Here is an 18382-nt window from a genome sequence, read left to right as displayed (position 1 = left end):
GACATCACAGTTTAGAACTTCCACAAGGATGGCAACAGCTTAGTAACAGGCGCTGCCTAGCAACCATCATCAGGCGAATTGCTTACGCCGGACTTCGCTTCGAGTTATTTTGTTTGGTGCAACAGGTGTAAATTCTGATCACAAAGTTGGACATAACTATGTCTGACCTCGCATTTAAAACCAACTAACCGACCCCTGCTAGACTAACCGACCCCTGCTCCCTGTAGTTTCTTTCTGGATTAATATCAATAATCAAAACATCAAACCACTTTATGAATTCATCAGGAATTTATTGTTTTGGGCAATTAATACCAAGAGCTATATAACAAGAGGACCTTTGTAGAATTGACTTAATCAAAAAAGGTGTAACCGAAATAAAACTAAAATCAGGGAAATGAAACTGAAAACAATACCAAAACAAATATCCAGCCCTTCACAGTAGGCCACAATAATAATTAAAAAATCCATTAGCGTCTCCTTGCTTTGTCGGTGTCCCCAAACAGGAGCATTAATAATATTAATATCAACATTGATAAAAAAAATAAAAAAAACAGGTTAAAAAGAGGCCAGCATCACCTACAGTGGTGCATGGCAGCCTTGTCTGTGTAAGTGTGTGTGCATGTGTGTGAGGGAGAGAAACACCAGAGGTTGTGGTCGTAGTAGTAGAGATCTTTCAGAAAGGTCAGAACGTCTTATGCAGATAAGTCGCTGTTGTCAAAGCGCTCCTGGTCGTACACCTCAGCAATGACCTTGCGACCTCCAAACCAGCGATTATTGAGTGCCTGGATGGCCTTGTTCATCTCTGCCGCCATGGAGAACTCCACAAAGATCTTGACAATAACCTCCGCATCATCCTCCTCGCCCTGCTTTTCCTGGTAGATGATGACACGGTTGACAGCACCAAACTTGCCGCACTCCTCAGTCACCTCACCCTCCAGGTCATCGTCGATGTCCTCTGGTCCTACCATGTTCCGCAGCACCATCACCGTCGACTGGGCACAGTGGAAGAAAAGCATTATTATTGTACAATGTATTATTAAAACACAAATATGTGTGCTACCAGTTACTTTCTTGATCAGAGAAAACACTGACGGTACAGTTAGTTACCCACACGTTGCGACTATTAATGTTGTGGAAACTTTTCAGAGAATGCAACTGGAGCCCTTGTGGCTAAACGGCACACTTTCAACCCCAACCAGGGCTCCAGACGTGACCACTCAGTAAAATTGTGCGACCCTTTTACTTGGCTGCACAACTTACTTGATCACCTCAGTTAAAACTTTGGGAGGCTAAAACCATGACTTGGTGCACTATCCTCATGTCGGGCTGACCCCATTTAGTAGACTGGTCAAATATTTTGGTCGACCAAGATTTTGTGGGGTTCAGCAGTTGTAAATATATACAGTACCAGTCAGAAGTTTGGACGTGCCTACTCATTCCAGGGTTTTTCTAAACGTTTTACTATTTTCTACATTGTAGAATAATAGTGAAGACATCAACACTATGAAATAAACACATATGGAATCATGGGGTAAACAAAAATATATCAAATATATTTTAGATTCTTTAAAGTAGCCACCCGTTGCCTAGATGACAGCTTTGGACACTCTTGGCAACCAGCCAAGGTAGTCACCTGGAATACATTTCAATTAACAGGTGTGCCTTCCTAGAAGTTAATTTGTTGAATTTCTTTCCTTCTTGATGCGTTTGAGCCAATCAGTTGTGTTGACACATGGTAGGGGTGTTATACAGAAGAGAGCCCTACTTAGTAAAAGACCAAGTCCAAATTATGGCAAGAACAGCTCAAATAAGCAAAGAGAAATGACAGTCCATCATTACTTTAAGACATGAAGGTCAGTCAATGCGGAACATTTCAAGAACTTTGAAAGTTTCTTCAAGTGCAGTCGGAAAAACCATCAAGAGCTATGACGAAACTGGCTCTCATGAGAACCGCCACAGGAAAGGAAGACCCAGAGTTACCTCTGCTGCAGAGGACAAGTACATTACAGTTAACTGCACCTCTGATTGCAGCCCAGATAAATGGTACAGAGTTCAAGTAACAAACACATCTCAACATCAGTGTGAATCAGGCCTTCATGGTTGATTGCTGCAAAGAAACCACTACTTAAGGACACCAATAAGAAGAAGAGACTTGCTTGGGCCAAGAAACACAAGCAATGGACATTAGACCGCTGGAAATCTGTCCTTTGGTCTGGAGTCCAAATTTGAGATTTCTGGTTCAAACGCCTTGTCTTTGTGAGACGCAGAGTAGGTGAACGGATGATCTCTGCATGTGTGGTTCCCACTGTGAAGCATGGAGGTGGTGGTGTGATGGTGCTTTGTTGGTGACACTGTCTGTGATTGATTTAGAATTCAAGGCACACTTAACCAGCATGGCTACCACAGCATTCTGCAGCGATACACCATCCCATCTGGTTTTCGCCTAGTGGGACTATCATTTATTTTTCAACAGGACAATGAACCAACACACCTCCAGGCTGTGCAAGGCCTATTTGACCAAGAAGGAGAGCGATGGAGTGCTGCATCAGATGACCTGGCCTCCACAATCAACCAACCTCAACCAAGTTGAGATGGTTTGGGATGAGTGAAGGAAAAGCAGCCAACAAGTGCTCAGCAAATGTGAGAACTCCTTCAAGACTGTTGGAAAAAAGCATTCCAGATGAAGCTGATTGAGAGAATGCCAAAGCAAAGCTTTCATGAAGGCAAAGGGTGGCTACTTTGAAGAACCTAAAATATATTTTTATTTGTTTTACAATTTTTGGGTTACATATGTGTTATTTCATAGTGTTGATGTCGTCACTATTATTCGACAATGTAGAAAATAGTAAAAATTAAGAAAAACCCTATGTCCAAACTTTTGACTGGTACTGTATATTTTTCATGACATCTGTCTAAATCATGTCTGTCTCAGTGGACTAATCCATTGTGCAGGCCGCTGGGATGGCACACCAGCATCACCAGTAGTACATTTGCCTTTAATTCTGATAATGTCTAATCTACAATGTTTGTTTGGTTACGGTATTTTCTGGTAATGCATTAATAATAATATATTCAGTATTTTACAGTTCTCATTGTGGGAGTGGACACGTTTACGGACCGCACAACCTAGGCTACACTTGTGAGGAAGACGTTTTGGCAATATATTCATTGTCTTTTGTTTGTGGCTCTCCTGTCAATGTTGAGTTAGGATGCGCATCTGACTATGCATAGAAGTAGGCCTAGGTTACCTGGCCTGCGTGCAAATGTAGGCCTATAAATGTGCACATTTGGAGATCTGATAGCATTTCTGAACTCACCACCACTGTGGAGCTTCTCAAAGTAATGTTTTCTCCACCTCAAACAGCAAGTAAAGAGAGAATGACAATAGTTCCTTAACCTTTTTGGGATAGGGGGCAGCATTTTCACTTAGCGTGCCCAGAGTGAACTGCCTCCTACTCTGTCCCAGATGCTAATATATGTATATTATTATTAGTATTGGATAGAAAACACTGAAGTTTCTAAAACTGTTTGAATGATGTCTGTGAGTATAACAGAACTAATATGGCAGGCGAAAAGCTGAGAAAAATCCAACCTGGAAGTGGGAAATCTGAGGTTTATAGTTTTTCAAAGCTTGGCCTACCGAATACACAGTGTCTATGGAGTTAAATTGCACTTCCTATGGCTTCCACTAGATGTCAACCATCTTTAGAAACTGGTTTGAGGATTCTACAATAAAGGACGGGCTCATCAGACCCGTTTGAGTCAGTGGTCTGGCAGTGTCTCAGGCTAGTGACGCGCGCTCCTGACAGAGTTAGCTCTTGTTCCAGTACTTTTTTCAGACAATGAAATTCTCCAGTTGGAAGCTTATTTTCGTTTTATGTTAAAAACATCCGAAAGATTGATTCCATACATCGTTTGACTGGTTTCTATGACCTGTAACGGAACTTTTTGAGTTTTTGTCTGGACGAAGTGCTCGCCCCTCATGAAAATGGATTACTGGGCTGAACAGGCTACCAACAAGTGGCTATTTGGACATAAATTATGGACTTTATGGAACAAATCAGTCATTTATTGTCGAACTGGAATTCCTGAGAGTGCCTTCTGATGAAGATCATCAAAGATAAGTGAATATTTAGTGTTATTTCTAACTTCTGTTGGATATTTCTCTGTCTGGATTGGGCTCTGAGCGCTGTTCTCAGATTATGTTTAAAAAAATATTTCGAGCTCTCTTTCGATAACCACTCGGCGTGAAAGGATTTTTAAAATGTTTTAAACCCTCTGATCCGGTGGAATTGTCATAAAATAGGCCTACTTCTTATCCCTTGTGCAAATAGCCTACAGCTGTCTGTGTCTGTCTGTCCAGAGCTCACTGGCATAGGAAAGTGAGGGCCCAGAATATTTTAGAAAATGTTGCAAGATTGATAGTGCTAGCTTCAGGCCGGACCCAAGTTAACAGTTGATATAATGTTTCATATTCCTTGCAGACAGGCCATGCATAGCCAATGTGAATTATAGGATATTTATTTTTAACAGGATATTTTCTACCTGCAATGTTTTTATTTATTAGCTACTTTTTCCACATTTTGTAACGTTACAGCTTTACAGCTTTGGATCACTCAAGGACATTCAGAGACTTGTCCCGAAGCCACTCCTGCGTTGTGTTGACTGTGTACTTCGGGTAGTTGTCCTGTTGGAAGGTGAAACTTTGCCCCAGTCTGAGGTCCTGAGCGCTCTGGAGCATGTTTTCAACAAGGATCTCTCGGTACTTTACTCCATCAATCTTTCCCTCAATCCTGACTAGTCTCCCAGTACCTGTCACTGAAAATCACTCAGAGCATGATGCTGCCACCATGCTTCACCGTAGGGATGGTTTCCTCCAGTCGTGACACTGGGCTTTCAGGCCAAAGAGTTCAATCTTGGTTTCATCAGACCAGAGAATCTGGTTTCTCATGGTCAGAGTCTTCGGGTGCCTTTTGGCAAATTCCAAGCGGGCTGTCATGTGAGATGGTTGTCCTTCTGGAAGGTTTTCCTATCTCCACTGAGGAACTCTGGGAGGCTCGGTCAGTGTGACCATCGCGTGCTTTGTCACATCCCTGACCAATGCCCTTCTCCCCAGATTGCTCAGTCTGGCCAGGCAGCCAGCTCTCGGATTAGTCTTGGTGGTTCGAAACTTCTTCCATTGAAGAATGATGGAGGCCACTGTATTTTTGGGGACCTTCACTGGTGAAGACATTTCTTGGTACCCTTCCCCAGAGCTGTGCCGAGACACAATTCTTCTCTCTACGGACAATTCCTTCAAACTCAAGGTTTTTTTTTTCTCTGACACACACTGTCAACTGTGGGACCTTATATAGAGGCATGACTCTCCTGGGGGAGGGTCCAAGGCTCAGATCAGCGTGGCAATGGCTGACGATAGCCAGACCCCCTCTCACCCACAGAAGAGGAGGAGGGCGCTGTGCCGGTTTTGACACCTTAACAATCAGTCATGAATTTGGCAGTATTACTAAAGGAATGCCCTTTCTCAACAGAATACTTTTACCGCCAAAACGATGACATCCAAAAAAGTTAATATTGGAACAATATTTCTAATATAGGAATGTTAAGAATGGTCAGTGGGGATCTAAAGAACAATCATGTCACATTGTTTATTATTTTGTGATGTCATTAAGAATTGCATCAAGAAAATACTGTATCTCGAAAGTGTACACATTGTCAAGTTTACATCCAAATTATGTATAAAATATATGATTAAGGATGATAGTATTTCTGTTAAGATAGGAATGTGATTTGAGTTTTCAATTATTATTTTTTTTCCATATAAATTGTGACTAGACCTTGCACAGTGACTAGACACACCCTGAATGAGGTCAGAGAGCTTGTCAGTGTGATGGGGCTGCCTTTTCGACCAGAGTGCTTGAAAGTACTGGCTAAGAATTAACATATCATACCAGAAGACGTGAGGCCGTGATCCACACGTTGAAATGTTTTGAAACTCTCAACCTCAACACTAGATGAGAAGATAACCTCACCTACCAGACCAGAAAGAGTGGAGCGTTAGCTACATGTTTGAAATGGTTAAATCTTTAAAACCTTGACACAAGGTGAAGAAGAAGATAACCTCACCTACCAGACTAGTAAGACCGTCAGTCTGTAGCTGAGAGTGATAGTGATTTGGAAGTTTGACTATTTCTTTAACATTTTTATTTCACCTTTAGAAATATATTTAGAAATAATATATGTTATTCAATTATTGCACCTACACTGCTCGCGCTCGCCAACAAGTGTCTGCGTTGCCAAGGGCTAAAAAAGAAATCAGTTCTATTTCTGACGCAGATCACGCTGCAAGTCCTGCCTCTCCCCTGTCCTCATTGGTTTATAGAAGCAGGAACCCACGTGCCACCATCTCATTGGTTATACCCACGTGGGTGACTGAAGACGAATGAGGTCAGTGGCAATGCACCTAATTTATGAAAGTTGCCAATCGAAATATAAAGCCAAGAGAAGAAAAGGCCTGGAAGGCAGAGAGATCACTAGAAATTATTCGGTTGACCGTTTTATGTGTGGATTAATTATCCGAGTAGAGGACCTTGGGCATTTCAGGTAAAATAACAACTCAATGTTTATATCCCAGGGCAAATTAGCTAGCAACAGCAAGCTAGCTAAATAGGACAAATTAGCTAGCAAGTGCCGGCTAGCTCGCTAGATTGCCATAAACGTTTAAAGCTTTAAGACCCCAAATTAATGTAATTGGTTCAGAGTTTGTTTTGATATTTTAACATGCATGTCGTGATCGCGTTTGGTGTGGGACGACAAAATAAATGTCTGCATGATGGCACATGCGCGCAGCCGGTTTGGGTTCAGTGTAAGGCAATAAATAGGCCATAGTGGGGAAGTAATTACAATTTAGCAATTAACACTGGAGTGATAGATGCGCAGAATAGGATGTGCAAGTAGAAATACCGGTGTGCAAAAGAGCAGAAAAACAAATATGGGGATGAGGTAGGAAGTTGGTTGGGATAATTACAGATGGGCTATGTTCAGCTGCAGCGATCGGTAAGATGCTCTGACAGCTGATGCTTAAAGTTAGTGAGGAAGACATAAGTCAACAACGTCAGTGATTTTTGCAATTTGTTCCAGTCATTGGCAGCAGAGAACTGGAAGGAAAGGCAGCCAAAAGAGGTGTTGGCTTTGGGGAAGACCAGTGAAATATACCGGCTGGAGCGCGTGCTACGGGTGGGTGTTGCTATGGTGACCAGTGAGCTGAGAATGGGAGGAGCTTAACCTTGCAAAGACTTACAGATGACCTGGAGCCAGTGGGTTTGGCGACGAATATGTAGCGAGGACCAGCCAACGAGAGCATACAGGTCGCAGTGGTGGGTAGTATACAGGGCTTTGGTGACAAAACGGATGGCACTGTGATAGACTGCATCCAATTTGCTGAGTAGAGTGTTGGAGGCAATTTTGTAAATGATAACGCCGAAGTCAAGGATTGGTAGGATAGTCAGTTTTACGAGGGTATGTTTGGCAGCATGAGTGAGTGAGGCTTTGTTGCGAAATAGAACGGCGATTCTAGATTTAATTTTGAATTGGAGGGTCTGCTGTCAGGACCTCTGGCAGTCTCTATGGGGGTGCCACAGGGTTCAATTCTTGGACAGACTCTCTTCTCTGTATACATCAATGAGGTCGCTCTTGCTGCTGGTGAGTCCCTGATCCACCTCTACGCAGACCAGACGACACCATTCTGTATACTTCCGGCCCTTCTTTGGACACTGTGTTAACAACCCTCCAGGCAAGCTTCAATGCCATACAACTCTCCTTCCGTGGTCTCCAATTGCTCTTAAATACAAGTAAAACTAAATGCATGCTCTTCAACCGATCGCTACCTGCACCTACCCGCCTGTCCAACATCACTACTCTGGACGGCTCTGACTTAGAATACATGGACAACTACAAATACTTAGGTGTCTGGTTAGACTGTAAACTCTCCTTCCAGACCCATATCAAACATCTCCAATCCAAAGTTAAATCTAGAATTGGCTTCCTATTTCGCAACAAAGCATCCTTCACTCATGCTGCCAAACATACCCTTGTAAAACTGACCATCCTACCAATCCTCGACTTTGGAGATGTCATTTACAAAATAGCCTCCAATACCCTACTCAACAAATTGGATGCAGTCTATCACAGTGCAATCCGTTTTGTCACCAAAGCCCCATATACTACCCACCATTGCGACCTGTACGCTCTTGTTAGCTGGCCCTCGCTTCATACTCGTCGCCAAACCCACTGGCTCCATGTCATCTACAAGACCCTGCTAGGTAAAGTCCCCCCTTATCTCAGCTCGCTGGTCACCATAGCATCTCCCACCTGTAGCACACGCTCCAGCAGGTATATCTCTCTAGTCACCCCCAAAACCAATTCTTTCTTTGGCCGCCTCTCCTTCCAGTTCTCTGCTGCCAATGACTGGAACGAACTACAAAAATCTCTGAAACTGGAAACACTTATCTCCCTCACTAGCTTTAAGCACCAACTGTCAGAGCATCTTACAGATTACTGCACCTGTACATAGCCCACCTATAATTTAGCCCAAACAACTACCTCTTTCCCAACTGCATTTAATTTATTTATTTATTTTGCTCCTTTGCACCCCATTATTTTTATTTCTACTTTGCACATTCTTCCATTGCAAAACTACCATTCCAGTGTTTTACTTGCTATATTGTATTTACTTTGCCACCATGGCCTTTTTTGCCTTTACCTCCCTTCTCACCTAATTTGCTCACATTGTATATAGACTTGTTTATACTGTATTATTGACTGTATGTTTGTTTTACTCCATGTGTAACTCTGTGTCGTTGTATCTGTCGAACTGCTTTGCTTTATCTTGGCCAGGGCGCAATTGTAAATGAGAACTTGTTCTCAACTTGCCTACCTGGTTAAATAAAGGTGAAATAAATAAAATAAAATAAATATGAGTCTGGAAGGAGAGTTTACAGTCTAGCAGACACCTAGGTATTTATAGGTGTCCACATACTCTAAGTCAAAACTGTCCAGAGTAGTGACGCTAGTCAGTCGGGCAGGTGCGGGCAGTGATCGGTTGAAGAGCATGCATTTAGTTTTTCTAGCATTTAAGAGCAGTTGGAGGCCACGGAAGGAGTGTCGAATGGCATTGAATCTCGTCTGGAGGTTAGTTAACACAGTGTCCAAAGAAAGGCCAGATGTATACAGAATGCTGTCGTCTGCGTAGAGGTGGATCAAAGAATCACCCGCATCAAGAGCGATATTGATATATACAGAGAAAAGAGTCGTCCTGAGAATTGAACCCTGTGGCACCCCCATAGAGACTGCCAGAGGTCCGGACAACAGGCCCTCCGATTTGACACACTGAACCCTGTCTGCGAAGTAGTTGGTGAACCAGGCAAGGCAGTCATTAGCGAAACCAAGGCTGTTGAGTCTGCCGATAAGAATATGGTGATTGACAGAGTCGAAAGCCTGGGCCAGGTCGATGAAGACGGCTGCACAGTACGGCCTTTTATCGATGGCGGTTATGATATCGTTTAGGACCTTGAGCGTGGCTGAGGTGCACCCGTGACAAGCACGGAAACCGGATTGCATAGCGGAGAAGGTACGGTGGGATTCGAAATGGTTGGTCATCTGTTTTTATTTTTTGGGAGGGTGGATCAGCTTAATATTGCGGAAAGAATGTTGCTTCCAATGTAATTGTCTGCATAATTTCCAATCCCCCATATTTTTGGGGTAAATATATATATCCATACACACATGCATATATATATATATATATATATATATATATATATATATATATACACATACCTATATAGACATACATACTTTTTTAAAGAATATACCTTTATTATTATTCCCCGCAAACCCTTCCGCCGATCCCCCAATTGGAGTAAACTAATAAACACTTCTGCTTCTACCTTCAATCCATACATCTTATACACACTCTACAGACACAGTCTACTTTACAATAGTTATCTCTTGTTTGTTCTTAGTCCTTCCTCTATTTCTGATGTCCATCCAGTTTGATTTCTATTTGTAACTATGCTACTTCACAAAAGCTCCGGACCTATATACATTCTACAGATCCCTTATCCCCTACATTGTTTATCTTGTTATTAGTCCCACCCTTCAGCTCCACTCAACCCCTCCCATCTGTCTCTCAACATCATCCATTTAGAATTTCTACTTGCCATATATTTTTCAACTGCGCTGTGATGCTTCACAAAATAATTGAACCTTGCTATTCTCATAGCTTCTACAGATTGTAAATTAAAAATAAACATTTTTGCTAAAATAATTATTATATTATTGATTGATTGACTGACTACGGCTTTTCAAATCACCCAGTATTGCTACTTTCTAGTGTTAGTTCTAGGCAAATGTTGCAATTCTTCAGCCATACCTGGACCTGTGACCAAAAATGAGCTACATATGGACAATACCAAAATAAATTATCTAATGACTCTGCCTCCTCACAGCAGAATCTGCAGAGCGGGAAGATTGTATCCCCCATATATATAACATTATATTAGTTGCAAGAATTTTGTATAGTAATTTATATTGAAAAATGTGAAGTTTTGAATCCGGCGTTGTTTTGCGTATCAATTCATAAACCATGTGCCATGGAATGGGTACATCGAAAATCTCTTCCCAACTATTTAGCAATTTATATGGCACAGCTGTCAGTTTTTTGGTCCTTAAATGAAATTGGTATATGTTTTTATTTATCACACTTTTCTTTAACCATTTATGATCTTTAATACAGGGCCGACATTCAAGTTCCTTACTTTTTCCCCTTCTACTTGCCTCTTCCATTTTTGTGGTAATGCTATAATTAATTAATTGGTTGTAATTTTGGGTAGAGCAGACATTTCCATATGTCTGTGTTAGCTGCATGTGTGACATAACTCCACCAGTCCCATTTATGACATCATTCACCAAATTTATACCTTTGGTCGGTCATCTGTTTGTTCACTTGGCTTTCGAAGACTTTAGAAAGGCAGGGCAGGATGGATATAGGTCTGTAACAGTTTGGGTCTTGAGTGTCTCCCCTTTTGAAGAGGGGGATGACCGCGGCCGCTTTCCAATCTTTAGGAATCTCAGATGATACGAAAGAGAGGTTGAACAGACTCGTAATAGGCGTGGCAACAATGGTGGCGGCTAATTTTAGGAAGAGAGGGTCCAGATTGTCGAGCCCAGCTGATTTGTAGGGTTCCTGATTTTGCAGCTCTTTCAGAACATCAGCTGTCTGGATTTGGGTTAAGGAGAAGCAGGGGGGGCTTGGGCCAGCTTCTGTGGGGGTGCCGAGCTGTTGGCCGAGGTTTGGATAGCCAGGTGGAAGGCATGGTCAGCCGTAGAGAAATGCTTATTGAAATTCTCAATTATCGTGGATTTATCGGTGGTGACACTCAGAGGAGGTGAGAGGAGCTGAGAGGCGGTGCTCTTATTATCCATGGACATTAGTGTCCCAAATTTTGGGGGAATTAGTGCTGCAGGATGCACATTTCTGTTTGAAAAAGCTAACCTTTGCTTTCCTAACTGACTGTGTCTACTGGTTCTTGACCTCCCTGAAAAGTTGCATATTGCGGGAACTATTCAATACCAGTGCAGTACGCCACAGGATGTTTATGTGCTGGTCAAGGGCAGTCAAGTCTGGAGTGAACCAAGGGCTATATCTGTTCTTAGTTCTACATTTTTTGAAAGGGGCATGCTTATTTAAGATGGTGAGGAAAGCACTTTTAAAGAACAACCAGGCAACCTCACGGGATAAGGTCAATACCCGGGCCAGGTTGATTAGAAAGGCCTACTTTGCTATGACCTAACAAAATCATATGTTGTGCTTTCGCTGTAAACCATTTTAGAAATCGGACATGATGGGTAGATTAACAAGATGTTTATCTTTCATTTGCTGTATTGGACTTTGTTAATTGGTGAAAGTTACATATTTCAAAAAAATATTTTTGAATTTCGCACGGACTTTTCAGCGGAATGTTGTCGAGGAGTTCCGCTAGCGGAACGCCTGCCCTAGAAAGGTTAGCTCTCCAGTTGGTACCAAACACTCAAGGGCCATTTTCACTAAAATGATGTTACAAGTTAATCAACTTTTTATTCAATTTAAATTACTTTCCCATTGTTCCTCAACTATGACGTACCATTTTGTAGCTCTAAGTCTCTACTTTTATCCAAAATAATAAACACAATTTTAAATTTTGCTACATAAGATCAAATTGAGCCAGTCGGTCACAAATATGGGGCTAGTGCCACAAGGGGAAAGGGTTAGACCACTGCTAACTCATCCACTGTGTTCAAGAAGAAGAAGAACGAAAAAAAACAGGAACATTTCAACCCACCTCTTGCTTGCGGAGCAACTTCTGCATGACCATGTGTCTGGCGCTGCTCCCGGAGATGCTCATGTGCTCCTGCTCACTCAGCGGCTCCTGGCCCGTCCCGTCCTGCAAGGCCTCCTCCTCCACTTCCTTCTTCTTGGCCTCCTGGGCTGCCACCAGAGAGGTGACCAGCACCGGTGGTAAGGCCAGCACTGGGTTGACCAGGCCCACCTGAGGTAGCACAGGCAAAGCGGGCCGCACTGGGGTTACCCCTGTAAGAGAACGGAAGGAGGCAGCACAAAAAGGTCAAACCCCCCCAAGGTTGGACAGCCAACAGAGGAGCCTCCCCAAGCCCTAAGCCAGTGGCAATGGTGGGAAAACCCCTCAGGGGCTTTTCCCAAGATAACTGGCTGGGTTGGCTCCTGTCTAGCAATGTTTAATTGTGACACGACAGCTCGCTGTCAAGTAAAAGGGTGCTATCGAACTGGAGCTAGCAATCATGGTATTGGAATGTTGTGTCCACTAGCAGGCTGTGACTGGACTGACCACATTTGTTCTGCTGCATAAGGAACATTTCCACGTGATGTTTGGGGTTGGCAAAAGTTAGATGGCAAAGAAACTCTATAGCAAAGCCTTCCAAACCCCTTCTAAAGCTCTACCATCTATTCCAGGTAAATATGGTTTTCCTAGTCCATTAATCTTTGTCAAGTAAGTGTTAAAGCGGCAATCAGCAGTTGAATCAATAAATAAGCGTCCTCCTCTCCCTGATTCGGTAAAAAGCTGAGGGAGGGGGCTGGAGAAATATAACTACACTCGTGAATAGACAGAGCTATGGATGCAAAGACTGACCATCCGGGATATGAAAAATATCGTTTTAACCAGTGTTTGTTTACATTTACTTTGATTCCAAACATTGGAGTAAAACAAGCTTATATACTTTGGGTTCTGGTGGAGAACATCAGTTGAACTAAGCTCAGGAGGCATTTATAAGTTAGTGCCTTCAGAAAGTATTCATACCCCTTGACTTATTCCACATTGTGTTGTGTTACAACCTGAATTCCAAATGGATTAAATTTTTTTTTTTTCTCTCACCCATCTACAAACACCCCGTAATGACAAAGTTAAAATGTTTTTAGAGTTTATTGAAAATGAAATGCATACATTTCTAATTTCCATAAGTATTCACAGCCCTGAGTCAATAGTTTGTAGAAGCACCTTTGGCAGTGATTACAGCTGTGAGTCTTTCTGGGTAAGTTTCTAAGAGCTTTGCACACCTAGATTGTGTAGCATTTGCCCATTATTCTTTTCAAAACCTTCAATCAAATTGGTTGTTGATCACTGCTAGACAACCATTTTCAGGCCTTGCCATAGATTTTTTCATATAGATTTAAGTCAAAACTGTAACTCGGCCAATAAGGAACATTCACTGTCTTCTTGGTTAGGTTATTTTCATGCTGAAAGTTTGCTACAAATAGAATGCATTTAAAAATATTTGTATGTTCTGTAAAGGCGTCCTTTTCCTCTGTCATTTAGGATCGAATTATGGAGTAACTACAAAGTTGATCCCATCCTCAGTTATCACAGCCATTAAACTCTAACTGTTTTAAAGTCAACATTGGCCACATGGTGAATCCCTGAGCGATTTACTTCCATTCCGGCAACGGAGTTAGAAAGGACACCTGTATCTTTGTAGTGACTGCTTGTATTGATACACTATGTGTGGGGTTGAATACTTATTGACATTTCAACTTTTCCTTTTTAATCATTTGTAAAAAATAATGAATAACATAATTCCACTGACATTATGGGGTATTGTGTGTAGGTCAGTGACTAAAAAAACAAAATGTAATCAATTTTAAATTCAGGCTGTAAAACAGTCAAATCTGGCAAAAGTCAAGGGGTGTGAATACTTTCTTAATGCAATATATATTCTTCAAGAATCAATGGGTACATCATTAATTCACAATCCAAAAATGGATGTAGCAACTGCAGACTGCCCCTTTAAAGGGGAAAGGGAGGAGGGGCATGGGATGCAAACTAAACACTCCTTACAATAAAATGAATGTATTAAAATGAATCCCCCCCACCCTCTAACCACCCTGGTTGTAGCTTCTTAATGGTCATATTGATGCATACCAAAAGTAAACTCCACAAAACACACAGGATCTGAGACTCACTGGCCAATAGGAATGAGGGGCTATGTTTATGAGGGGAGGGGCTAGAAACAGTCCTCTTCACACTTGGTTGGTCAGTGTGCAGCAAAGGGGAGGGATTAAGTGGCCACTGTCGGTGCGATTGTGGAGTCAAGAGAGGGAGGGGAAGAAAGGAGAGAGAAAAAAGAGAGAGACAAGGAGAGAAGAGACAATAAAAGAGAATCTATTAGTGGAGTGGTCCTCCGACAGGCTATGTACAACTAACACACTGTAGGAGACAACAGCAGCCTGAAAAAAGTACAGAGGCAATTCCACTTCAGACAAAAAAATATCTATATGCACCGGTTTAATTCCTCATCTCGTTCTGGTTCCACCATATAACATTATAGGGTGTTAACAGATGGCATCACTAAGTGTAGCGCTACACCAGCGGAGTACAACTCATTTTACCCCGGGTGCCGCTGTCGTTCTTCATTGAGGTCCGGAGGGCTGCACTGAAAACTGGTTATACTTCCTTGCCAACAAAGTTAACAAAAAAATTGTCCTCTATCCATCATTTTTTACATTTTCTATGCTCGCTGACACTTCTAGCGAGCTGGACAGTCAAGAAACTATGAATATGGGTCCATTATTTCTACACAGTTTTGGTTTGTTTCTAGTCATTTTAAAGCATATTGAGTTCGTTTCCCCCCCATAAAATATATTTTTTTCTATAATTTTTTAGTCAAACCAACCCGCGGGCTGGATTGGACCCCCCCACTGGCCAGATCTGGCGTGAGGGCCATATGTTTGACACCCCTACTCTACACAGAACTGTCTCTCTCTTCTTACTGAACTCAAAACAAAGTGAAAGGCATTGAGATGCTAATTGTTAGTCATTTTGGGAGAATGGTTAAAACCCTAATGAATGCCATCTTTAATAAGAGTTTGTCAACAACCTGTAGTTGTTAATATAGGCAAAACACATTACTGCATGTTTGGTCCCAAATATGTCAACTGAACAGCCCCTCTATTTGACTTAAAAAGACTGCTACAAAATTGCACGTTTACAGCGTTGTTTTGGGAAATGGCCTCTAAATGACCACATAACACAGCTAACATAAATCTTATAATATATGTTGCATAAGCTTGTCTGTTGCCAGTACCTGGATTTGTCCAATTCATTCCCAATGACCCTACAACTGTCCAATTCTGCACTTACCTGGGCATCTGGCCTCTTTTCATACACACCAACTCACTGTCTCACTCTGGATAGCCCATGCAGTGAAAGGCATGCTAATAAATGCACACATTTCCCTCGCCAGCCAATGAGAGGCACATTGTTCAACGGTGGTGCAAAGAGGGTGTTTAAAAGTAACACTTGTTTTCTTTCTGATTCAAGGCCAAACAAAAGGCCGAGTGTGAAAGCTGCCATCACCCAGCACCTGCTCAACTCAATTTCTTTACTGTCCAATCTTCCATCTTCCCATTTCAACTCAGTCCACAAAAGCTAGCCTGGTGGAACAAGCCTGATTGCTGCGTTCATCATTCTATTTCACTTCACATATTAGCCTGGCATTCGTCCTCATTGAAACTGTTTGAGCCATTGTCTGTTATGAGGGAATTATACATAACTAAATTGGCAGTGATTGAATCACCTTTAACCAATCAGAGGACAGACGGGCATATTCAAAGCACTATATTTGGCCACAGGGTTTTTGACATAAACCCAGCCATTGTTTCTATTTGGAGCAGCCATTTTCTGGCATATTCCAAACACACAACTGTTGAAGAAAGGCCAGAGTGATAACAGCAGTAAAACAGAATCAGGCTGTTTACAGCAGCGATCAGATTCCTCTACCACCCCCCATGATGTCCTTTCAAATCGGTGAGGTTACCAGGAATTAAGAGTTCCTCGTTCCACATCCCCTTTAATCTTTTGCTAAATCCCAAATGAACCCCCCACAGAACTTCTTCATGGCCAGTAAAATGATTCTCTACACAATGACTGCTTGTTTTGCCACATAAACTGAAATTAGGAAAACTATTTGAATTTTGCAAACAGGAAAAGGCAGAGGTATTTCTGCATATTGCACCTTTCATTTGGCTCTATACTCCAGCGTTTTGGATTTGAGATCAAACGTATCATATGAGACGACAGTACAGAATGTTAACTTTTATTTGAGGGTATTTTCAGACATACATTACCATTTAGAAATGAATGCACTTAATGTATCTGTAGCCAGGTGTACACATTTTCATTTGTGTATTAAAGTAGTCAAAAGTTGACAAGTTGGTCTCATATTCGTAGCACGTGTCGCCACAAACCTGTTGGATGCATTTGCAGTTAGTTTTGGTTGTGTTTTGGGACATTCTTTGCCCATTAGGAACTGAATGGTGAATGGAGCAATTTTATTTCTAAGTGAAATGTTTCTGAACACTTTGAAATTTATCCTGATAGCATGATTAAGAAAAATCATGAATAAATCATTATTAATCACCAATACCAATAGGAGGGGCAATCTAACGTTCTCACTCCTTATCATTAAAATTGTATTTATGATTATCCATAACCTTGGTAGCATCCGCATTAATATAGAAGTGTTCAGAAACATCTATTTTTACTTTCAATAAAAGTGACTTCAAAATGACAATACATTATTCACCATTCAGTTCCTATTTATGTAAAATATAATCCGAAACACGAACAAAACAAACTGCAAGTACATCCAACAAATTTGTAGTCACATGCTTGATGTAGTCATTGGGTGCAAGGAAAATGGGACCAAATACTACATTTTTGACTACTTTAATACACTATAAAACTATATGAATTTGTCAAGATACGTTCAAATGGCGAGACTAGATACTAGTGCTGAGCAATTAGTGTTTTTATGGTCGGTTCGGTTTTGATATTAAACAAATAAAAAATGCATTATGTGGGTTGAATGCTACACAGAATAAAACAATTGATGGTATAACTGTCCACTACTATCACTTATTAGGCCCAAACCTTCATTTATTCACACTACTTAAATATATATGTATATTTGTTTTTGGTACGATGATGACTATTATTGAATTAATGATGATGGTAGAAACGGCCTATTACTGCGTATCACTTATTGATAAACTATCCTTTAGTCACATAACTTTACCCCCTGTAGGTCTAAGCCCTTACAGCTCGATATCTACTAAGCTAACATACGGAATTGTTTTAAGATGGTCTTAAAATGGATCATTTACCCACTTGATTTTGAATGAGGCACACACTACCAGTCAAAAGTTGTAGAACACCTACTCACGCAAGGGTTTTTCTTTATTTTGACTATTTTCTACATTGTAGAATAGTAGGGAAGACCTCAAAACTATGAAATAAAACATATGGAATCATGTTTGGCTTGTAGACAGCTTTGCACACTCTTGGCATTCTCTAAACCAGCTTCATGAGGTAGTCACTTGGAATGCATTTCAGTTAACAGGTGTGCCTTCCTAAAAGTTCATTTGTGGAATTTCTTTCCTTCATAATGCGTTTGAGCCAATCAGTTGTGTTGTGACAAGGTAGGGGGGTATACAGAAGATAGCCCTATTTGGTTAAAGACCAAGTCCAAATTATGTCAAGAACAGCTCAAATAAGCAAAGAGAAACGACAGACCATCATTACTTACTTGAAGGTCAGTCCATATGGAAAATATCAAGAACTTTGAAAGTTTCTTCCAAGTGCTGTCGCAAAAACCATCAAGCGCTATGATGAAACTGGCTCATGAGGACGGCCACAGGAATGGAAGACCCAGAGTCACCTCTGCTGCAGAGGATATGTTCATTAGAGTTACCAGAAATTGCAGCCCAAATAAATGCTTCAGAGTTCAAGTCACAGACACATCTCAACATCAACTG

The 18382-nt window shown here is 41.4% G+C and overlaps 1 protein-coding gene across 1 annotated transcript in view; it reads right to left on the bottom strand.

Moving 5' to 3' along the window:
* Positions 1-269: 269 nt before the first annotated feature.
* puf60a (poly-U binding splicing factor a) overlaps positions 270-18382 on the bottom strand; it is a 76355-nt gene continuing 58242 nt past the window's right edge. The window contains exons 10-11 of the mRNA XM_035800586.2: positions 12378-12625; positions 270-992 (exon numbers count right to left, since the gene is read on the bottom strand). Of these exons, the coding sequence (XP_035656479.1) occupies positions 693-992; positions 12378-12625 (548 nt within the window). The 3' untranslated portion in view covers positions 270-692. The remainder of the gene's footprint in view (positions 993-12377; positions 12626-18382) is intronic.

Source organism: Oncorhynchus keta, chromosome 23, assembly GCF_023373465.1.
Source record: "Oncorhynchus keta strain PuntledgeMale-10-30-2019 chromosome 23, Oket_V2, whole genome shotgun sequence".
NCBI lineage: Eukaryota > Metazoa > Chordata > Actinopteri > Salmoniformes > Salmonidae > Oncorhynchus > Oncorhynchus keta.
The sequence above is the reverse complement of the archived record's forward strand: the minus strand, read 5'-3'. Positions and strand labels throughout refer to the sequence as shown.